This window comes from Arachis duranensis, chromosome 8 (genome assembly GCF_000817695.3).
Source record: "Arachis duranensis cultivar V14167 chromosome 8, aradu.V14167.gnm2.J7QH, whole genome shotgun sequence".
NCBI classification, from domain to species: Eukaryota; Viridiplantae; Streptophyta; class Magnoliopsida; order Fabales; family Fabaceae; genus Arachis; species Arachis duranensis.
The window spans coordinates 2,868,610-2,888,845 of NC_029779.3; the positions used below are offsets into that span (position 1 = coordinate 2,868,610).

A 20,236-nucleotide genomic window follows, 5' to 3' on the forward strand; every position below is an offset into this window, starting at 1 on the left:
TGCTACGTGTGAAGGTGTTGATGTGTGATTTGTGGATGTGCATAGGATGCAATGATGTGGAAAGAATACGGTTCCACTTATATGGAATATAAATGTCGGAAGAGGAGAGTATGGGAAGTTCTTCTTCCTCTCTCCTTTTACAGTGCCTTCAATTTCAACCATACACTGATATCAACATATATATAATATCAAAGCTAGTTTAAGAAAGAGAAAGAGAAAGAGAAAGAGAAAGAGAGAAAGAGTGATGAGGACGGTGATAATGAAGGAAGGAACTCATGAAGGTGTGGTGAAGGATAATGGTAACTCAGATGAAGTTTCAAGCTATAATAGATTCTCACAACTGCTTTCTTCCAAAGATCGTGATTTTCTGCTCTCTCCAACGGGGACTCAGGTTTTTTCTTTCCCCATCTTTCTCTACCTAGTTTCGTCCATCGGGTAATAGCCGAAAACGAAAACCAAACTATGCTCCTAAGCTACTACTACTACTTCTTCTTCTTCTTTAGTTCCAAGTGTTATTTTGGGACGGTGGTCACTGCTGGTCAGTTCCCTCCACCCTCTTTTTCATCATCTATTTTATTTATTTATTTTTTCTGATATTTATATATCTATTTTTGTGATATATATGATTGTGTGAAGCTCCTTCATACATCTTCGCCGTTGGCCTCATTTGCTTCTCCATGACCGTTTAGCTTTTATTTATACTTGGCCGGAAATTATTAACATGAGCTCCCTCAGAAATTAATTGGATGATAATAATACTCAAGAAATTTATGCATAGTAAATATTAATAGTATGATTATTTACAAATCACTGTGTGCAATTCTTGTCTAAGCTGCTTTTGTATTCGTCTTAATTTGCTGAGACTTCTATCTGATGTAGTTTTTTGTATAATTATTTTAATAACATCTTAAAAAATATAGAAAAGAGAAAATTTGTTTGCTTGGTAGGCTTTGCCCCGGTGGCCGATGGTGGGTGACCTTATTATGTTGAATCGCCGCGTGAAGTAAATAAGAGAAAAATATTTAAATTTCTATCCTTCATATTCAAATAATCCTTACAATATTAAATTATATTGGTCATCGAGATATTATATTACCAAGAGCCGGAACTTTGTCTGTCATCTTTTCCCTGGCAGATTTTGGTACAACCTTCCCGATTTATGTATTCACATACTATAATTCTTGAAATTATTTATGAAATGGATGGATAGAAGCTAGCTGTAGAAGACTCTATATGATGAATCTATATTCCAATTAAGTTCTAGATTATTAGGGTTTTAAAATTTATTAGTATTTTGACAAAATGTTCTCAATTTCAAAAAGTGGCTGGTTATGGTTTGCTTGATGATCCTGGTCAGCTGAAGACGTAAATAATTATTATAGTATCTACTGTATATAAATTATGAAGCACAGAGGTAAAAGTCTTCCCTAGATAGAATACTTTGATTAAAAATAATTCTTCTTTATATTTTATGTACTGAATATATACCCCGCCAAGTAAGAAGCCGTACCCGTTTTAGTCCTTTTCACCGCCCAAACAAACGGGGTAGCTAGCTGGCTATTTGGGTATAAATAAACTATTGAGAGAAGCAGGTTTCATTTTTTGCTGTGCTGCATAAGGGACCATTTGTCCTTTATCTACTTATCTTGACAAACACACAGTGAATTGCCATCATTTTGTTCCTTTTCATTCTTTGTTATTTTAGGAAACCATCCTAAACAAAATTAACTAAACCATAGATTGCATTCACTTTCTTAACAAAGGTTGTGTTTACTTGTTTCGTGTAGAGCTAAACTAGTTTCTTAATTAGTTGTTAGATCTTAATAAGATGCGAGGAAGAGGCAAACGCACTCACGAGCTACACATGGCCAATGTTTTATAGTTCTTTTCATTATGTGATGGTGAGTTCCTTCGATGTTGCTTTCGTGGAGGACCGAGCATCCCAGGCGAAGGACAAGTGTCACCTAAACCGTTCATCTAGCATTTACTCTTTGCTTTGTACACGTGGCCTATTATTGCCTACAAACAGTGGGCCATTTCGGTGCCATGTCCCTTTCGTGAATCTGGAAGGGACTCGATTCTATCCGCTTCTCTTCTCTTCCCTTCTTAGTACCTCGGTATCTCCTACTTTTATATCATGATAAATGTATATACAAGATATGTACTACCTCATTTTTTCGTTATATTTCAGGCCGTTAGTTCAAACTCTTCTAAACTCAAAGTAGTAGCAAGGATTATTATATTTGGCAATTTTGTGATTATATTTGAGACCAGGCCACTACCTCTCATCATGAATAAGCATTCATAATATGTTCATGCATGTGTGCGTATTAGGGATATTTAATGTTTTTAACGTGTTACACGTGCACCGCTACAATATTTAGTTTCTTGGTTAGCACCTAGCTAGCATCTAGCATTATTTATTTTGCAATGTAATTCTGAGTTGTACTTGAACAAAATTTAAGGATTGATTGTAAGCAATAAGTAATCACTAGTAATAACGGTTAACAATTGTGGTAAGAATTGGAGCGTAAAAAGCTAATAATTGCTAATATATATGTGGTGGGTACAGGTGAAAGTTTCTGATCTTGAAGGAAAAGTAGTGGGCCTATTTTTCGGTGCCAACTGGTACCCACCATGCCGTGGATTCACCCAAATGCTAGTTGGAATCTACGAGGAGCTGAAAAGCAGTGTCCCTCAACAATTTGAGATTGTGTATGTGTCCTCTGATGAGGATTTGGACGCCTTTAATGGCTTCTATGGAACCATGCCGTGGCTTGCAATTCCATTCTCAGATTTGGAAACAAAGAAAGCCTTGAACAGAAAGTATGACGTGGAAGGCATTCCATGCTTGATTATGTTGCAACCCGATGGAAGCAAAGACGATGCAACAATTCGCGATGGGGTTGAACTTATATATCGCTATGGAATCCAAGCTTATCCTTTTAGTAAGGAGAGGTTGGAGCAGTTGCACGAGCAAGAGAGAGAGAAGCGTGAGAACCAGACTCTCACTAATTTACTTGCTAACCACCATAGAGACTATGTTTTGGGTCAAACCGGACTCATTCAGGTAAATTGCTCCAATTATTTCTTCATATCCTTTTGCACTTGTTCAGTTGCTTGCATGCTACTGTTCCAAGTTCCAACTTAGCTTGTTTATAGATTAATGACGTAGGGAATATCAAAAAAATATAATTCGGTAGAAATTAAAAATATGTTTTCAATTTGTGATCTTATTATCGAATATTTTTATTCACTAAAATCAGTCACTCAACAGTATATAAAATATAGTCACTCAATAGTATAAAATATTTTATATGTTAAAATATAAATATATATTAAAAATATACATAAATATATATATTGATAATTAATTTTAGTGATTAATTTTAGTGTATTAATAATATTGTGAGATTCTTACTCTAGCTAGCTAGTTGCTTCATTAGATTATAAGTTAATGGTCTTCGAACAAAAAAAAAAGGGGGAATTGACCATATTTATTCCCAACCTAGCTTATAGAACCCATTTATGCGTAGGTTAACCTGGAAATAAATAAACTCTTGGTAGTTTGGATTCTATCATTTGTTTGTTTAACAGAAGGGTTGTTAATCAAAAAACAGGTACCTATTGCATCTTTAGTGGGTAAAACTGTTGGACTCTACTTTTCAGCGGAATGGTGCGTGCCATGCGCGAAGTTCACTCCGAAACTAATTTCCATTTACCACAAGATCAAGCAGGAGCTAAGTGAAAAGGGTTCAGAGGAAGACTTTGAAATAGTGCTGGTTTCCCACGACCGTGACAAAGCATCATTTGACTCTTACTACGGTACCATGCCATGGCTAGCTTTGCCTTTTGGGGACCCAGAGATCAAGAACCTCGCTAGGCACTTCGATGTGCAAGGGATTCCTTGCTTGGTAATCATAGGCCCCACTGGTAAAACCATTACGGGGCACGGGAGGAACTTAATAAACTTGTACCAAGAAAATGCATACCCTTTCACCGGTGAGAAAGTGCTGCAGCTGGAGAAACAACTAACTGAAGAGGCGAAGGGGCTTCCGAGATTGGTGCGCCATGAAGGGCATAGACATGAGCTGAATTTGGTGTCTGATGGGAATGGAGGTGGGCCATTCATATGCTGTGTGTGTGATGAACAAGGATCTAATTGGGCCTACCAGTGTCTCGAATGTGGCTATGAAGTGCATCCAAGGTGCGTTACTAATGCTCCAGAACATGACAATAATGTCGTCGTGGGAAGATGACACCCCTAGCTAGGCCTAGTGGTGCTATGCATGCTGATGATAATGCTGATGATGATGGTGATGATTATGATGATGATCATGGTTGATTACATTTAATTTCCTGTGTCAGTGGCCAAGAAAGAGGGTATAGTGAACCCTTGAGTTATATTTGTCCTAATCTATTTCACGGATTGAGATTCTATTTTAGAATTGATTATATAGGATTTACATTTTATGTGTGGCTTTTCTTCTTGTTGCTATTATATGGAAAAGGAGAGTGACTTTGCTTCTACCAAAGGAATTGGAGACAAAGAGATGATGAGAGTGACAACAGAAAGGAGATTAAGAAACTACATGTGCCTTGTGACATCGAATAATGACTAGAATTGTGGTTAATATGTTGCGAATTTTTAATTGAAGTGATATGAAAATTGACCTTAGAGAGGCCTTTATGTTGTTGATTAAACAATAGAAGACAATTAATCCACTTTTTTAATCCTATTAATTCACATTGTTCAAAAAAAATTGTTGGTTACCTATACTTTTCTAAACTGGATTAAGATGAACGTTAATAAAATTAAAATTTTATATACTATTTGAGTAAAATATAAATTTTACTGTCTTATTACATATTCAAATTTTTTTAATAATAAAATTTAATTAAATTAGTCTAAATTTAATAAAAATCAATTTTATTAGTAAGAGTGTGTCTACACATTCCAATTCTTCACTAATTTAAATGTTTGTATCTCACGTTCTTCTTTTATTTTTTTGCGTGTTTTCTTTTCATGGTTATTTTTTTATTGATGTTGTTGTTCTTTGCATTTTTTCTTTTTCTATTCCTCTTCATGGAGCATTATAAAAAATGTGAAATAAGAAGAAAAAGAAGTTTTTCTCCTTCTTTTTATAGTATTTTGCAGCATTATGAGAATGTGAAATAAGAAAAAGATGATGATAGTGATAATGAGGATAAAGAAAAAGAAGAGAAAGAAGATAAGAAGGAAGAAGAGTTTTGAATTACGTAAAATTTCTTATTTTTTTAACTATGACATAAAAAAATTTTATTTTGACACCGAAATCTTTTAACTATTACATAGAAATTTTTTAACGGTGTCATTTCCAACTAAATGAGATACTTTTCTTATCATTAAAATAGTTGGATGGTATTAATTTCATATACAAGAGGTTTGGCCATTTTTATGCTGGAAAAAATTTGCCAACAAAAAATTTCCAACCATAATTAGCCAAAACTTTCTATAATTTACTTTATTTATATAACTTAACAACAGTTTTATTTTTTTTATCTTACTCTCCTATCAATTCACTTATCATATTCTTATCAGTCCCATTTATTAATAACATTAATTATAATATCATATTCCTTACCATTAGACATTCTTGTAATCAATACTTAATATTTCCTTTTATAATTTAATTTTTATATTTAAGAATACAATAAAGACTAATAATATTTATAAAGAACGGTAATGATAATTTGTATTAAATGAGTTAATTGTAATTAATTTTTTATTTTTGTTAAATCATTTATAATCATTCAATGGAGATACAAAACCTGAAAGCTACCCTAATATGATTTTGTTTCCGTTAATCCAATTATTTTCATTCAAAATTCACAACTCTAAAACCATTACAAGAATAATTAGAAATTTAGAATAGACCAAGGAATTTTATAAGAAGTCATCTTTATCATTGCAAATAGTATGGTAATTGAATTTGACCTTGATACGGTAGAAGGTGCTGATGAAGAATATGAACAACAGATAGACTCACCCAACGAGGTTGTTGTCAATCAACCAATTATTGAGAATACGAAAAATTACACTAGTTTTGATGAGGTATGTAATAAACTGATTTTTTTTGTGTTTTATGTGTATTTATAATTATATTGTACTACTATGTTCATACACAAAATATTCATACGTTCATATACATAACATCCATAATTATATACAACTAACATCTAAAAATTAAATTCATGTTTATTAGATATTACATTCATGCACTTATCATTTTTTAGTTATTGCATAAATAACTATAAAGTTAACACAAATATTTTTAAATTTTATCATAATTAAATTTAAAAAATATCAAATTTTTAAATTAATTTATTCAATTGATAAATTTACTCATAATATCCATAAATTCATACACATAACATCTATAATTTCATATTAATAACATCCATATTTATATTCATAATATTCATAATTTCATACCTATGATGTATATAATTAATAAATTTTTATAATTAATATTATCAAATTTTAAACTATACGTTTTATTGTATTCTTCAAATTATCTCATGTGTGCACTAGTAGGTCATGATTTTAATTATTTTAACATTTTTATTTAATATTCATATGTATACTTATTTATTGATTTTAATATGACGAGTTAATAATTATTTTTAAATTTTTGTTTATATTTTATATTTTAATTTTTATTTTTTAATAGTCTATATGTAAAATATAAGTTGTATAGTAAAAGTTGTTGAAAATTTTAAATTTAACTTCTATAATTTCTGCAGAGAATTATTGCATTTAATGGATAATAATATGATTGAGAGATATTAGGGATTTAATTTGAGAGAAATTGAAATTGATTTTGAAAAGAACATCAATAACTCCAAACATGCAGCAAAATGATAGGTGATAAGGAGAATAAGTGATAAGAAGGTGTATGTCACTTGCTTATCAAGAGAATGAAAATTTTTACATGATATTTCTATATTGTAATTATTCTTTGGCTATCTAGCATCACTCTTTTATGTTATTTACAATAAATTAATATATTTTTTAGTTTCAAAACATATTTGAATGTATTTTGTTGGTTGAATAGTTAAGATTTTATATTTTTTATTCTTTAAAATTTTTTTATGTCATTTACCAAAAATTTTGTGTAGCTAAATAGTGTATGTTTTGTTATCACTGAATTAATTGTGTGGTATTAAACTGAAAAAGAAGAAGAGGAGGAATACAATTTTAAGTTATGTAAAATTTATAAAAAAAATACCAAAACTTTTTAATTGTGACACAAGAAGTTTTTTATTTTTAACACTAAAATTTCGTAACTATAATGCAGGTTTTTATTAAGAAGGTGAAACAAAAATTATGAGAATGTAAAAAAAGAAGATGATAACGACGATGATGATAGAGAGAAGAGGAGGAGAAGGAGTTGTTGTTTTGAATTGTGCAGAATTTATCAGAAAAATAGCATTGCAATTTTTTAAACGTGACACAAAAAATTTTTTATTTTGACATCGAAAATGTTTAACAGTGACGTAGAAATATTAAATATTTTTAAAAAATTTTACACATTCAATGAATTGAATGTTTTCTCTTATATAAAAACACATCTAATACTAAACCATTAATAGAGAGTTGTTAGGTAGTAGAAATCTAATATATCTTAAAAGAGAGAGCTTTAGAGTTGGATTAATCATAGTGTTCTCTCTGCAAAGGTTCATCTGTACTATATCATTCTCTTATTTATTCTGCATCACTGTTTTTTCATTCTCTGAGTTATTCAAGTTTTACCCTCTCTCATTCTCTCAATTAATTTTCTTCTTCTGTACCTGTTTTCCGCAGTCTCTCATTTACTTTTATTTCAGTCTTTACTTCAACATTTATTTTTTTCAACTAACAAGTATTGAAAAGGTAAAATTTAAAATCTTAAATTTGAATCACAGCAAAAAGGTATATTTTTCTCATTTTCTTTAATTGCTCTCTCAATTTTCTGATTCTATTTTTCCTAATTTTTGAACCCTTATTTTTTGACTTGAATGTGGAGATTGTAGGGTATTTTTTTTCGCATCAAAATGGTTGATGTCACTACCTGATGGCTCTAACCATCGAAGAAGTCATTGTGGTGGAAGGGACAACAGGGGTGGTGGATAAGGTGGCAACGGCAGCAGCTATGGTGCTGAAGGAGTCGAAGGCAGCGGTGGTCCTAGTGAGCGGTGGTTATGGTCGACATGTACGTGATGAACAAAGTTGATTGGATGCGATATTGGTCGTGCATGCTAGAACTATGGGGATTTCTGGGCATTTTTTAACCGACTGACTAACAAGTGTTGTGAGATAAGTATTACTGTTGACGGATGCACAATTCATTTTGTTGGATTTGGGATTTGAATATTAGTTGTTTAAAATCTTTTTGTTTTGCAATTTGGGTGACTTATTGATTCAATATTTTTGTTTTTTTTTTCCTTTTTTATAGATTTATAGAATTGTGGTTGAGATATTTTGTTGTTTATCTTAATTCTTAATGGTTTAACAAAATTCATTCATTTTCTTGCTAACTTTTAATTTTTATCTATTTCAAGATTATTCTACTATTCCTTTTTTGCTGTGATCATCATTTCTCTGCAGATCTTTGCTTTAGCGGTTTAGCCTGCACAATTTTCTATTTTCTGCTACCTACTTAGCTTAATTCATCGAACTTTTTTCTTTGAATTCTATATTTTTATCGCTGTCTGCTTATTATTGTCTTTCAGCTACTGATATAACTCTTATTTTTCTGTATTTTATATGTTATACTGATCTTAGATAAAGAACTTAGGCTACCATCTCTTAATGATTTCGTCCTCTTTATTCAGTTTTGTACATTGTGTATCTAGCTTTCTAGACAAATAACCATTTATGTTTCTAAAATGAAGTAGGATTAAGAAGTTCTTGAAAGACATGCTCATGTGATTGATAAATCTGATATGATAGAGTCCTTGAGTAATTAAATGGATAAGAAGATTCTATATATCTGCCTTTTCTTTTTTATATGTTTTTTTGAAAAAGTTGTGTGTTAGATTTTGATTTAACTATACATTGTGTTTTGATTTTTTTTTTCATTTGAGGGATATAATTTTGGATTTAAAGCTTTTGGATTATATATTATTTAATTGATTTCAATGCTTATTACAGAAACATTTACACCATAATTTTTCATGATTATGGATTAAAAAAATGCATAAACTATCTCTCCTATATCTTTTTTTTTTTACTTTCTCACTTATTAATTTATTTTATGGTTTAAATTATAATTTTTAATTTCTCACTACTTATGATGGATCTATGCACTCTTTTCTCATAATCATGCTAATTGACATGGAAATATAAAACATGCAGCAAACTTTGTAATCGACACTCCTTAAATTAAAATGGAAGTTGCAAATGGTTATCCTTTATTGTAAAGAGGAATAAGCAGGGTTTGCTTCTTAGGTCCTCCAATAAAGCCATTACTTATGCCCTTGGCACTCTTTTTCAGATTTTTAGAGTTCTAATTTTATTTGTCTATTTTTATTTTGTTGTCATTTATTTTATCCTGAGATTCGAATGATGTTTTAATTTGATTATAAAATTTGTATTCTTTTTGTTAGTAATTAGAAATGAGGACTGGGGTGGTCTCTATAGTGCGCTTAAACCTTCTATACTTGGAACGGCTGCTTTATAGGTTATCAATTTCAATATAATTATGTGATATGATGAATGTATATTTGTGTTATTATTGTGTATACTATACTTGCAGTTGCTAAAAAACTTAATTTTTGGGGTTGGAATGCATATATTTTGTTTTTTGATTTGCTAAACTGAAAATGAATTTAGCACATGTATCTTTAGCACCTTAATCCATGTTGTTTATCATCTTAGTTCCACCTTTTTCCATACCTCTCTTGGATTTTATGTTTGCTTTGGAATTTATAATTTCTCTTCATGCTATTCTTGGTGTGTTTACTATTTAAATAAATATTTTTTTTGGGTAGTTTAGCTGAACTATACATGTCATGTTACATTTTGCCAAGAGACATTTTGGGTATAACAATCTATAGAAATCAAATTTGTACACTATCTGTTTATTTGGATTATAGGTTTGGTTTGGTAGCAAGTTTATTCTTTTTTTTTTGCAGGTTTGGTTTGGTAACACTTGCCTTTTTAGATTTGGATGTAGAGAAGTTGTAATCTTCAATCCTTTTGAATGATTTGCTATACAAGTGATACAAATGGAACTCCAGAAGAGTACTTTGAGAGGCTTCTCAATTTCAATACATTAGAAAGTTGTCTTTATATATAGATTAAATTTGTTGTATCATTCATTTTCATTTTAAATGTAATGAGAGACCAATGTTATTTCTAAAGTTTATAGAATATATAAGTACATTGTTGTTATATTAAGTAATTATTGACACGTATGTTGATGGTTTAGTTTGAATCTACTTATTAATAAAATGGAATACCATGCTTTTGTGTTTACTTTTAATATGGTCAGTGTCATTTTGATCAAGTTTCATTTTATTTAAATCTACTTATGGTCTATAAAAGCTCTAATCATTATTTTTTAAAACAAACAAATTACTTTATGTACTACATAGCTATCCAATAAATTATACTACTTTGTCTTTTGCGTGTGTGCACTAACTAATAAGGCTTATGTCTTATAGATAATTGTATTCAGAAAATTATATTTACTTTCAATCTAATTGCCAAGTGCTTTAGTTTTTTTTATTATTTAACTTTCTTTTTTATCGATAACATTGAATATTTAAAAATTTTAATTTATTTTAAAAAAACTAATAGATTTAATTCATCCTCCTAATAATTTTTTTCATTTTTCAGTAATTTTTTAAATATTTTCTAATAATTCAATCTCATGTTTAATTCTTCCCACATTGCAACAATATTGCAGTTTTTTCTTACCAGATTGAATTAAATCAAATAAATTGAATACATATTTTAGTACTCTAATAATTGTGGTTGCAATCTTTAACAAATTGTCTACAACTTTAATAGAAACACAATATGATTTTCTATATTTTGTGTATTTTATCTTTTTAGTATTTAAAAAAGTAATACATGTTTAACATTTGATTCTTTTAACTGTTATAAAGATAATTAATTTTATAAATCATTACGCATTATGTGTTTAATACTGCATGTTATCAATATTTTATCGAAACAATAATTTTTTATGGTAGATAATTAATTTGTTTTATTATTAGAGCAATAATTTTTTCAATAACTTATTTCATGTTTCATTCCATTTTCTATCCTTCATTGCTTTATTTTTATTTATATCTTCACAGCAAAAAGAAATCTAACTTTTCCAAGTTGCATTTACGCATGTTACCTATCAGTTATAATGCACTTCATAATCATTGCGTACATATTTTACCAGCCTCTGTTAATAAGCATTACATAATCATTGCCTACATACTATACCAGCTTTTGTACTTGCAACTTACTTTTTTCATTCCAAACCAATCATGTACTCTGCAACATGTTTGATATCAATTAATATCCCCTTTATACTTTATATCCATTCTGCATGTATTCATACTGTACACCTTTCTCCTCTTTGATTATATCAATTCTTTTATCTCCTGTGCGATATCATTTTTCAAGTATTGGCCATTATCTCATACAAAGGCCACTATTACACTTTTTTATAAATGCAATCAGAAGTCATTAATACAACAAGTTGTTGTTATCATGGTTTCATCCTTTAAAATACCCACTATCTACCAGAAGAGTATTACATTTTATAAGTCTTTCTCTTTATCCAAAAGTTCATTCACTCTCTCTGTCTTTCTTATGATGTATGGAAATTATTTTGAGGCTCTTTTTTTTTTCTTGAGATCAATCCTGATATGGTAATATACCATTCCTTAGTCCATATGTTTAAATCTACAAATTTATCAATTATTTTTTACTATTGAATAGTGTTCAACTCTTTTTTTAAAAATATTTCTATCATCATTTGAAGTTATATACATAACTTTTATCGTGTACATTCAGAAAATTGGAGAAATTCCTGCACTTTTTTGTAGGAGCTTCCAAGATGTTATCTCCAACTCTTTGATTTTTATTAATGCTAATGGTGATGGTATAGACAAAACTATTCAAAAGGGCAATCGTACTACCATGATCGTTTGAGGATATAAACAACTTTTGGAGAGATATCGTCCTGATCATCGTGGTTGGCTGAAAGCAAGGTTCTGAAAACTGAACCAGACTGACCAGTTCAATAGGGTTAACCAGAAACCGGTCATCTGGCCGGTCCGATCCACCTACAAAATCGTCCTGTAAAAAATTAGAAAAAAATTGGCTAAACCAGTGGTTAACCGTTGAACCGGACAAACCAGCTAGATTTTACCAAGCTCCAGTTTAACTCCTTTATTTTGTTTGCTTTCGATCATTAAAAATTCCCTTACTTTTTTGCAACCAAAATTGTGCACTTGTTGGCATTAGTTCCTAGGGAGAACAACCTGGGAGTCGAAATACTCTCGGTTATTATTTTCTTTGATTTGTGACAATCCCTTGAATTATAATTTGATTAATGATCAATAGTTGGGTTTGGACTATACTTGCAACGTCAAACCTATTTTAAGTGTGAAAATTCAAACCTATGCTTTTGGTCATTGTCATACACACAACATTTTCAAAGAAGCATGCTATGCACTAGGTCTCTTGCAAGACGACAAAGAATTTATTGATGCTATTCTTGAAGCAAGTACTTGGGCTATAGCCAACTATGTTTGTGACTTTTTCGGTCATGCTTCTGATCTCAAATAATGTAGCATGTCCTGATTTTGTTTTGGAAAGATGCTATAAAGAATTATCTGAGGATATTTTATTTGAGCAAAGAAGAATTTATCATGTTCAAGGTATTTAGTTAAAAATTGTACAATTTATGATTTTAATTTATTTATGGATATGTTATTAACATAAAATTGATACATGTATTAATATAAAAATTATATTTTGTATAGATCTTCATTTGTCTGACGAGCATATCATGAACTTGACCCTTGTAAAAATTGAACACAAGATGCAAGTTAATGGAAGGTCTCTTAAAGAGTTTCCAGCAATGCTCTACCCATCATTAGATCTCATGGTTTAGAAGATCGCTTATTGTTGGACGAGGTTAATTTTGATCATTCTTTACTTAAGCAGCAGTATATGCAATCTCTAAAGACCATGACAGATGAACAACGATATTTGACATCATTGTTGATTCCATAAACAATGATCGCGGCGGATTTTTTTTCCTATATGGTTATGGTGGAACAGGCAAGACGTTCATCTAGAATACTCGTTCTGCTTATCTCAGATGTGGTGGGAACATTGTTCTTAATGTTGCTTCAAGTGGCATTGCTTCTTTACTACTTCCTAATGGTTGTACTGCTCACTCAAGATTCAAAATACCATTAAGCATCAATGAGGACTCTATATGCAACATAAAACTGGGAACACCTATTTGTAAACGTAGTTGTAAAGCAAAGCTTATTATATGGGATGAGGCTCCAATGTTAAGCAAGTATTGTTACAAAACTCTTGACAAGTCTTTATAAGATATTCTTCGCTTTCAGCCATCGTTTAATCCAAACCTTCCATTTGATGGCAAAGTTGTTGTACGTGGCGGAGACTTCAGGCAAATTCATCCAGTAATACCTATGGGTTCACGGTAAGATATTGTGCAAGCATGCATTAGTTCATCTTATTTATGGGATTTTTGCGCAGTCTTAAAGCTTTCAAAAAATATGAGGCTTACTGCTGGTGGTATGGTTGAAGTTGATGATGATATCAAAGCTTTTGCAGATTAGTTAATTCAAATTGGGAATGGATTGGCAGGTGATTCAACAGATGGCGAGTCGGAAGTAGTCATCCCTAAAGACATACTTATTGATGATACTGATGATGGATTTCAGAATTTGGTTACATTTGTCTACACAGGATTATTGATGAACTTGGATAACATTAATTATTTCAAAGAGCGCACGATTCTGGCGCCCATTCTCAAAGTTGTCCATGAGGTCAATAACACAATTATGGAATATATTAGTAGTGATGAAAAAGTTTATCTTAGTTTAGACTCATTATGTGCTGAAGAGGGCAACATGGAATACGAGTTGGATGCTATTACAACTGATGTTCTAAATTCGATAAATTGCTCAGACTTGTCCAACCATCAGTTGAGACTCAAAATTAGTGTACCTTTGATGCTTCTAAGGAATATAGACCAAAGTAATGGACTTTGCAATGGTACTCGATTACAGGTTTGTAGACTTGGAAATCATGTAATTGAATGCAACATCTTAACAGGAGACAAGTGAGACAAGTGTGGTGAAGTAGTTCTCATTCCACGCATGAATATGACTTCGAATAATGAAACTCTACCTTTCAGGTTTCAACATAGACAATTTCCTTTGGTGGTCTCTTTTGCAATGACCATAAATAAATCTCAAGGTCAAACTTTGAGCACATTTGGTTTATACTTACCTAGACCTGTTTTTACACACGGACAATTATACGTTGCGTTGTCTAGGGTAAAGTCTAGAGAGGGTTTGAGAGTTTTGATAAAGAATAATGGATCACTAAGTGATGATTCTACCATAAATGTTGTATATAGGAAAGTTTTTCAGAATCTCTAATGATGTGCTTTAAAGTTTTTATGCTTTGTACAATTAGGATGTTGTTGCATTTTTTTGCGACTTTTCTTTCTTTTTTAGGTTGTAGGAATTTTTTTTATAGTCAGTAAATACATAGATCTTTATTTTTGAGTGTTCACTCTTTTTTAGCATTATGTTATTTTTTTAGTAATTTTTGTTAGAGTTAACTTAATATTTATTGCCATTTTCAAGTGAAGATCATAATTTATTTAATTTGTTGTCTATGTGTTAAGTGTGCAATTATATATAACATGTGTTAAAGAGAAATTCAGCAGAATCGTATGTGTTTTTGTGATTAAAATTTATTATATACTATAGTAAATTAAAGCAGTGGTTTAGTTTAGTATTTTTCGTGTTTAGCACAGGTCATGCACTAGTAAAAATTTTAAAAATGACATTGAAATATCATTATTCTAATATCAAAATTTTTAACTAAATGAAGTGATAGAACTAAGAACTTATTTTAAGAAAATTTGAGTTGCAAATTCACAAATTTTAATAGAAAAGAGAATAAATAAAAAAATTAGTAGATAACACTGCAAAATTAAGTAGAATAAGCGCAAAAATTTGAAAGAGAATGAACAAATTTATTTACGTAGAAGAAGAAAACGACGATAATGATAACGATAACGATGATGATAATGATAATGACGGTGATAGAGAAGGTGGAGAAAGAAAAATGAAAAGAAAAAATCAAATGAGGGGAGGAGGATGATGACTAAGAAGGTGGAGAAAGAAAAAAAAGAAAAGAAGTTAAATAAGAGGAGGAGGAGGAGGCGACAATAACGAAAGAGAAAAATGAAAAAATGAAAAAAAGCAGTAATAATAAGAATGTGTAAGTAAGTAAAAAAATATATATTCAAAAAAGATAAAATAAATAATATGTAAAAAATAATTATATCAACTTAGTTAAGTAATTTATTTTTTTTTTATCAAAGATAGAAAATTTAAGTCCACAATTTTTTAAATGAATATAGAAAAATTATACCATTTGAGTTATTATTCATAGGCAGTTAAATAATTTACTTGGCCGTCGATATTATTGTAAACTTTATGCCTAGAGTTTGTTAAAAATTATTTTTCTAATAAATTGATAAATGGTAAGTATTTTAGAATTAGAAAAATATTTTAAGACATATTTTTGTTTTGTCATTTATTATCTAGGAATTTGGTCCATGTTTCGCCTAGGCCCAAGCCCGAAACAAGGTTCTCGTTTCAAGTTTCAACTTTAGGATCGTCATTTCATATCCTTCTCGTATACCCAACGCCGAGCTATAAAAGAGGGACCAAGAAACAGAAAATTTGAAAAAATAATGATAAGAAAATATAGAAATGCTCTCAGTTCACTCTTGTGGATGTTGCCGTGTTTTCGCTGCAAGAGCAATCCAATTTCAAACCACACCTTCGCTCTTCTTCTCTACTCCGAACTATAAATCTCGTGTTGGCACTGCGCGAAGAGTCGCCGCTAGTTCTGGCTTCGCCGGAGACTCAGGCTCTGATTTGAGGCAGGAAACCATCGCCGATACAAGGACGAACTATGCCGGTGTTCGGCTGGAGGAGACGGTGGATAACGGAATCAGATCTGGAAAACTGAGACTCGATAGTTGGATCTCTTCTCGCATCAGCGGAATCAGTAGAGCTCGCGTTCAATCGAGCATCAGAGCTGGACTAGTTCAAGTCAATGGCCGCGTCGTTGATAAGGTAATTTCTCAAGTCAATGGCCGCGTATGTGCGATTATTTTTGTCTGTGAAAGTGTGTTTCAGCTGTAAAGAACTTCGTGTCAATATGATTAAACTTATCGGTAGTGACTACTGACTAGTAAACTGATTTTGATTCTGATGCTGATTTTTGTTTTCATCTCGCTTACTATTTTGGAACGACAGCTATGCGTGTAGCTTATTCTGTGTATAGTAGTTTGTTTCAATTTTCATGTTTCAACGGCAACACAAAAATTGAACTAGGATAATTGAATCTTAGTTCTGGACTGCTGGTGGCATAATTATGTTTGTTCATTAGACTTATTATGGATATTCTATATATCTGGAGTGGTCATGGTTCTGGTTTATCCCTGTTAATAATGTATGATTTATGGTTTATTGATGAACATGAGATGTGGAAATGATTAACTACACTCTTAAGATATTTGTTAGATGACGCTCATAAATCTGAATTCTTTGGCTGTGGAAATGATAAGCTACGCCTCATAATGCTAGCTTTCTTTGTTGCAGCAAGAAACTTGTTTAACTGATTTGATGCACTCAGCGTAACATGTTCCAAACAGCAGTAGTTGGGCTTTAATCCCAAATCTTTTGATAAAAAATAAACTGGATCCTTGGTCTCTTGATGCCTGATATCTGGTGTCCTCTGTTAATTGTTTAATTTGCATATGAGCTACATAGACTTGTGACACCAACTTTTAATTGGTGATGCTTGCTTGAGCAGGTTTCCTTCAATGTAAAAGCTGGGGATGAGATATCATGCACAATTTCTGAGTTGCAGACTTTGCGAGCTGTGCCAGAAAATATACCGTTGGATATAGTTTATGAAGATGAGCATGTGTTAGTCATAAATAAACCTGCACACATGGTAATTCTCTATATCTACCCAAGTGTTTTTCTTCTTTTTTAATTAATAATAAATCATTAGTCATGTACTTACTGAGTTGGTTCTGTGTTTGGTGAAGGTTTGGCTTTTTGTTTGTAAGTTGATTCTACTGATTTTTAAACCACCGAGACTTCTGTAAAGTTTGAATTCCAATGTTTATCTTGATTACTCCAATGTTTAAGGCACATGAGAAATGGTTAAAAGGGCAAAGTGATACCTGCTAAGTCATATTACTGACATCGAAATTTTGTTATATGTGTAACATAGGTTGTGCATCCATCACCTGGGAATACATCTGGAACATTAGTCAATGGCATTCTTCACCATTGTAACCTTCCGAATGTTGAATATTCTAAAGAGGAAGCTCTTTCAAATACTGAAGATTCTGACGATGAGTTTAATAGCTTCTATACTAATGCAAGTTCTTGTGAAGGATTATCTTCTAGGCCAGCTGTGGCATCCATTCGCCCAGGGATTGTACACAGATTGGATAAAGGCACAAGTGGGTTACTAGTTGTTGCAAAGGTGATTCTGGCAGCCTCAAAACTTATGGCTAGTGCCCACCTCTAGTAAAGTAACAAATTCTTGTTAATACTTCAAAAATTTAACATTTAGCTAAATGTACTTTGATATTAGGATGAACATTCTCATATGAAATTGTCGGAACAATTTAAGCTACGTACAATCAAGAGGGTGTATGTTAGCCTTACTGCAGGGCTACCCACTCCTGTTGCTGGGCGTGTTGAGGTTCCTGTTGGTCGTGATCCTAATAACCGGCTTCGTATGACTGCTGTAGCTGGACCACTCAATCCTAGAAAATCCCGGCATGCTGCTAGTAGGTGATTTATGGTACTTTTACACTTAAACATGTGCTGCATAAAATTGATACTAAATTTGAGTTCGCTTTTATTCAAACCATGTGTCCTTGTTAATTAGCTTTGTTATTTGTATTACAATTTTCTAGTGGAAGTAGGTTAACGTAGCTGGCTAGCAATTATAGCAATTATAGTCTTCTAATCAACCGGTTAAAACTAAAGAGAACAGTTGAAATATTTCAGCTTTTGTGATGTATTTATGTCATCAGTCATTGTTTTTGGTTTGCTTTCTTTAGTACTCAAGTGTTTATTTGAGATAAAGTTTCATAACAAATGAAATGCTGTCATCTAAATGTTTAAACATATCCGTCAGGTACAAGGTAATTGAGATACTTGCCAGGGGTGGTTGTGCGTTGGTCGAGTGGAAGTTGGAAACTGGACGCACTCATCAGGTACTTCTACAAAAATGTTACATTGCACAAAGATTATGCCCCCTTTGCCCTTGTGAAGTGTGATTTTGGATCGAAGCATGTGAAAATATTTTACTGACTCAGTTTCTTATCGCTTCAGGCTTTGATTATTTCTCTTTTTGCAGATCCGTGCTCATGCCAAGTACTTGGGAGTTCCTCTTCTGGGTGACGAGGTTTATGGAGCAACGAGGAGCATGGTCCTTTCACTGCTTCGTCCCAGGACACCCTCCGGTTTACATAGCAAAATTGTACAAATGGTTTCCAGAATAGATAGACCATGTCTTCATGCTTTGACTCTCGGGTGAGAGGATAACGGCCTCTTTTAGTTTCCTCGCTAAAAAGTCTTTAGCAAGAGGTTCATGTCATTCATGACTGTGATTTATGAAACTTGATAAAGCCGCTGGTTTTTCCTGTTGTTTTGCAGGTTTAAGCATCCCCATACGGGGCAAGAGGTGCACTTTTCGTGCGAACCACCTGCAGACTTTGATGAGATTTTAAACCAACTTCGCAAGATTAGCAATGAGGGGGCTTTCTTCACAAAGCATTCAATTTCATAACGGGACCCTGTAAGCTTATAATTAGATGGCGGTGTTTTGTTCACTCTATGTGGTCTTGATCGCCTTTTTATGGATATTCTCTCTTTTGGATTAGATATGAGAAAGTCTTGGAACCATAAGGAAAAGAACATATCAAAATTTTTAAAAATAAAAACATCTGAAAGTTAAAAGAAATATATAAAATCAAATTCACCAAAAACTCATCTTTAATAAATTTCATACTAGATTTATTGACTTATAAAAAAAATGTATTGGATATATTAGTCCTGCCACATTCGAATACTCATTGGAGGTAAAATATAAAAAATAGGTATAGTAATTTTTTTTAATAATTTTTTAGTTCTTAGTTTTTTAGAGGATTTATAGTTTATAATTTAAAATTTTAAATGATAACGTAATTTTAAAAAAATTATTTGATATTAATTGAAAAGATGTTAATTTTTAATTGAATTCATAAATAAATAATATATTATTGAAAATAAAGAATTTTGATAAAAATAATAAACCGATCTACCTAGACTTTTTTTTCCCCTTGAAGAGAACTTATCCACATATTCTAGCTTATTCTGAATTTTTTTTTCCTACTTTAAATTGTAAATTGGAGCATTAATTTGTAAATCACAACGTTGTACTTTCTTGTTCCTACTTCAGAGTAAATTTATAAATTCACATAACTTTTATATTGCAGAAATTAGTGCTAGATAAAGAGATTGAAGTTAATCCATGTAGGGGTGAGTAGGGATAGCGAGTATCCGATTACTTGTTCAAATTCGAAGCGAACCAATTAAATTGGTTCTGGAACCAATGGGTAATGGATTCAACCCGAACTAAACTGATGGTCTTTGTTAGTGATTGGTTCGGGTATCGGCTCTGGAGATGCGGAACTCGAACCAACCCGCGAACTCGATCATATATTAATTAAATAAAAAATAAAAAATATATATGACTTTTTCATTAGACAGATTATTCACTATTAATATGTTTGGATTTTAATGAGTTTAGTTTTTAATTTATTTGGTATTTAACATGTTTGGATTATTTCTATTGATGTTACATGTTTGTTGTACTTGTTGAATTTTTAAAATAAAAATT

At 31.5% G+C, this 20,236-nt stretch overlaps 2 protein-coding genes across 3 annotated transcripts; both read left to right on the forward strand.

Annotated features, from left to right (window-relative positions):
* The first annotated feature begins 27 nt into the window (after nt 1-27).
* On the forward strand, nt 28-4,634 carry LOC107460155 (probable nucleoredoxin 2). Of its 2 annotated transcripts, none has more exons than XM_016078482.3 (3): nt 28-538; nt 2,573-3,070; nt 3,621-4,634. In XM_016078482.3, the coding sequence occupies exons 2-3, from the start codon at nt 2,657-2,659 to the stop codon at nt 4,257-4,259; spliced, it is 1,053 nt and encodes a 350-aa protein (XP_015933968.1). In that variant the 5' UTR covers nt 28-538; nt 2,573-2,656; the 3' UTR covers nt 4,260-4,634. The 2 variants fall into 2 exon arrangements, with proteins under 2 accessions (XP_015933968.1, XP_015933967.1); XM_016078481.3 differs by having other exon boundaries at nt 29-391.
* An 11,352-nt stretch (nt 4,635-15,986) lies between these two features.
* Nucleotides 15,987-19,187, forward strand: LOC107460171 (RNA pseudouridine synthase 2, chloroplastic). Its single transcript, XM_016078502.3, has 7 exons — nt 15,987-16,398; nt 17,141-17,284; nt 17,570-17,827; nt 17,939-18,141; nt 18,491-18,569; nt 18,713-18,888; nt 19,012-19,187. Exons 1-7 carry the CDS (start codon nt 16,030-16,032, stop codon nt 19,142-19,144), a joined length of 1,362 nt encoding a protein of 453 aa, XP_015933988.1. The 5' UTR covers nt 15,987-16,029; the 3' UTR covers nt 19,145-19,187.
* The last annotated feature ends 1,049 nt before the right edge of the window (nt 19,188-20,236 follow it).

Coding starts and splice junctions, on each gene's coding strand:
- LOC107460155 (XM_016078481.3), top strand. CDS start 245: ATGAGGACGGTGATAATGAAGGAAGGAACTCATGAAGGTGTGGTGAAG. Junction 392..2,572: donor TCTCTCCAACGGGGACTCAG/GTTTTTTCTTTC, acceptor TGGTGGGTACAG/GTGAAAGTTTCTGATCTTGA. Junction 3,071..3,620: donor GTCAAACCGGACTCATTCAG/GTAAATTGCTCC, acceptor ATCAAAAAACAG/GTACCTATTGCATCTTTAGT.
- LOC107460171 (XM_016078502.3), top strand. CDS start 16,030: ATGCTCTCAGTTCACTCTTGTGGATGTTGCCGTGTTTTCGCTGCAAGA. Junction 16,399..17,140: donor ATGGCCGCGTCGTTGATAAG/GTAATTTCTCAA, acceptor TTGCTTGAGCAG/GTTTCCTTCAATGTAAAAGC. Junction 18,889..19,011: donor CTTCATGCTTTGACTCTCGG/GTGAGAGGATAA, acceptor GTTGTTTTGCAG/GTTTAAGCATCCCCATACGG.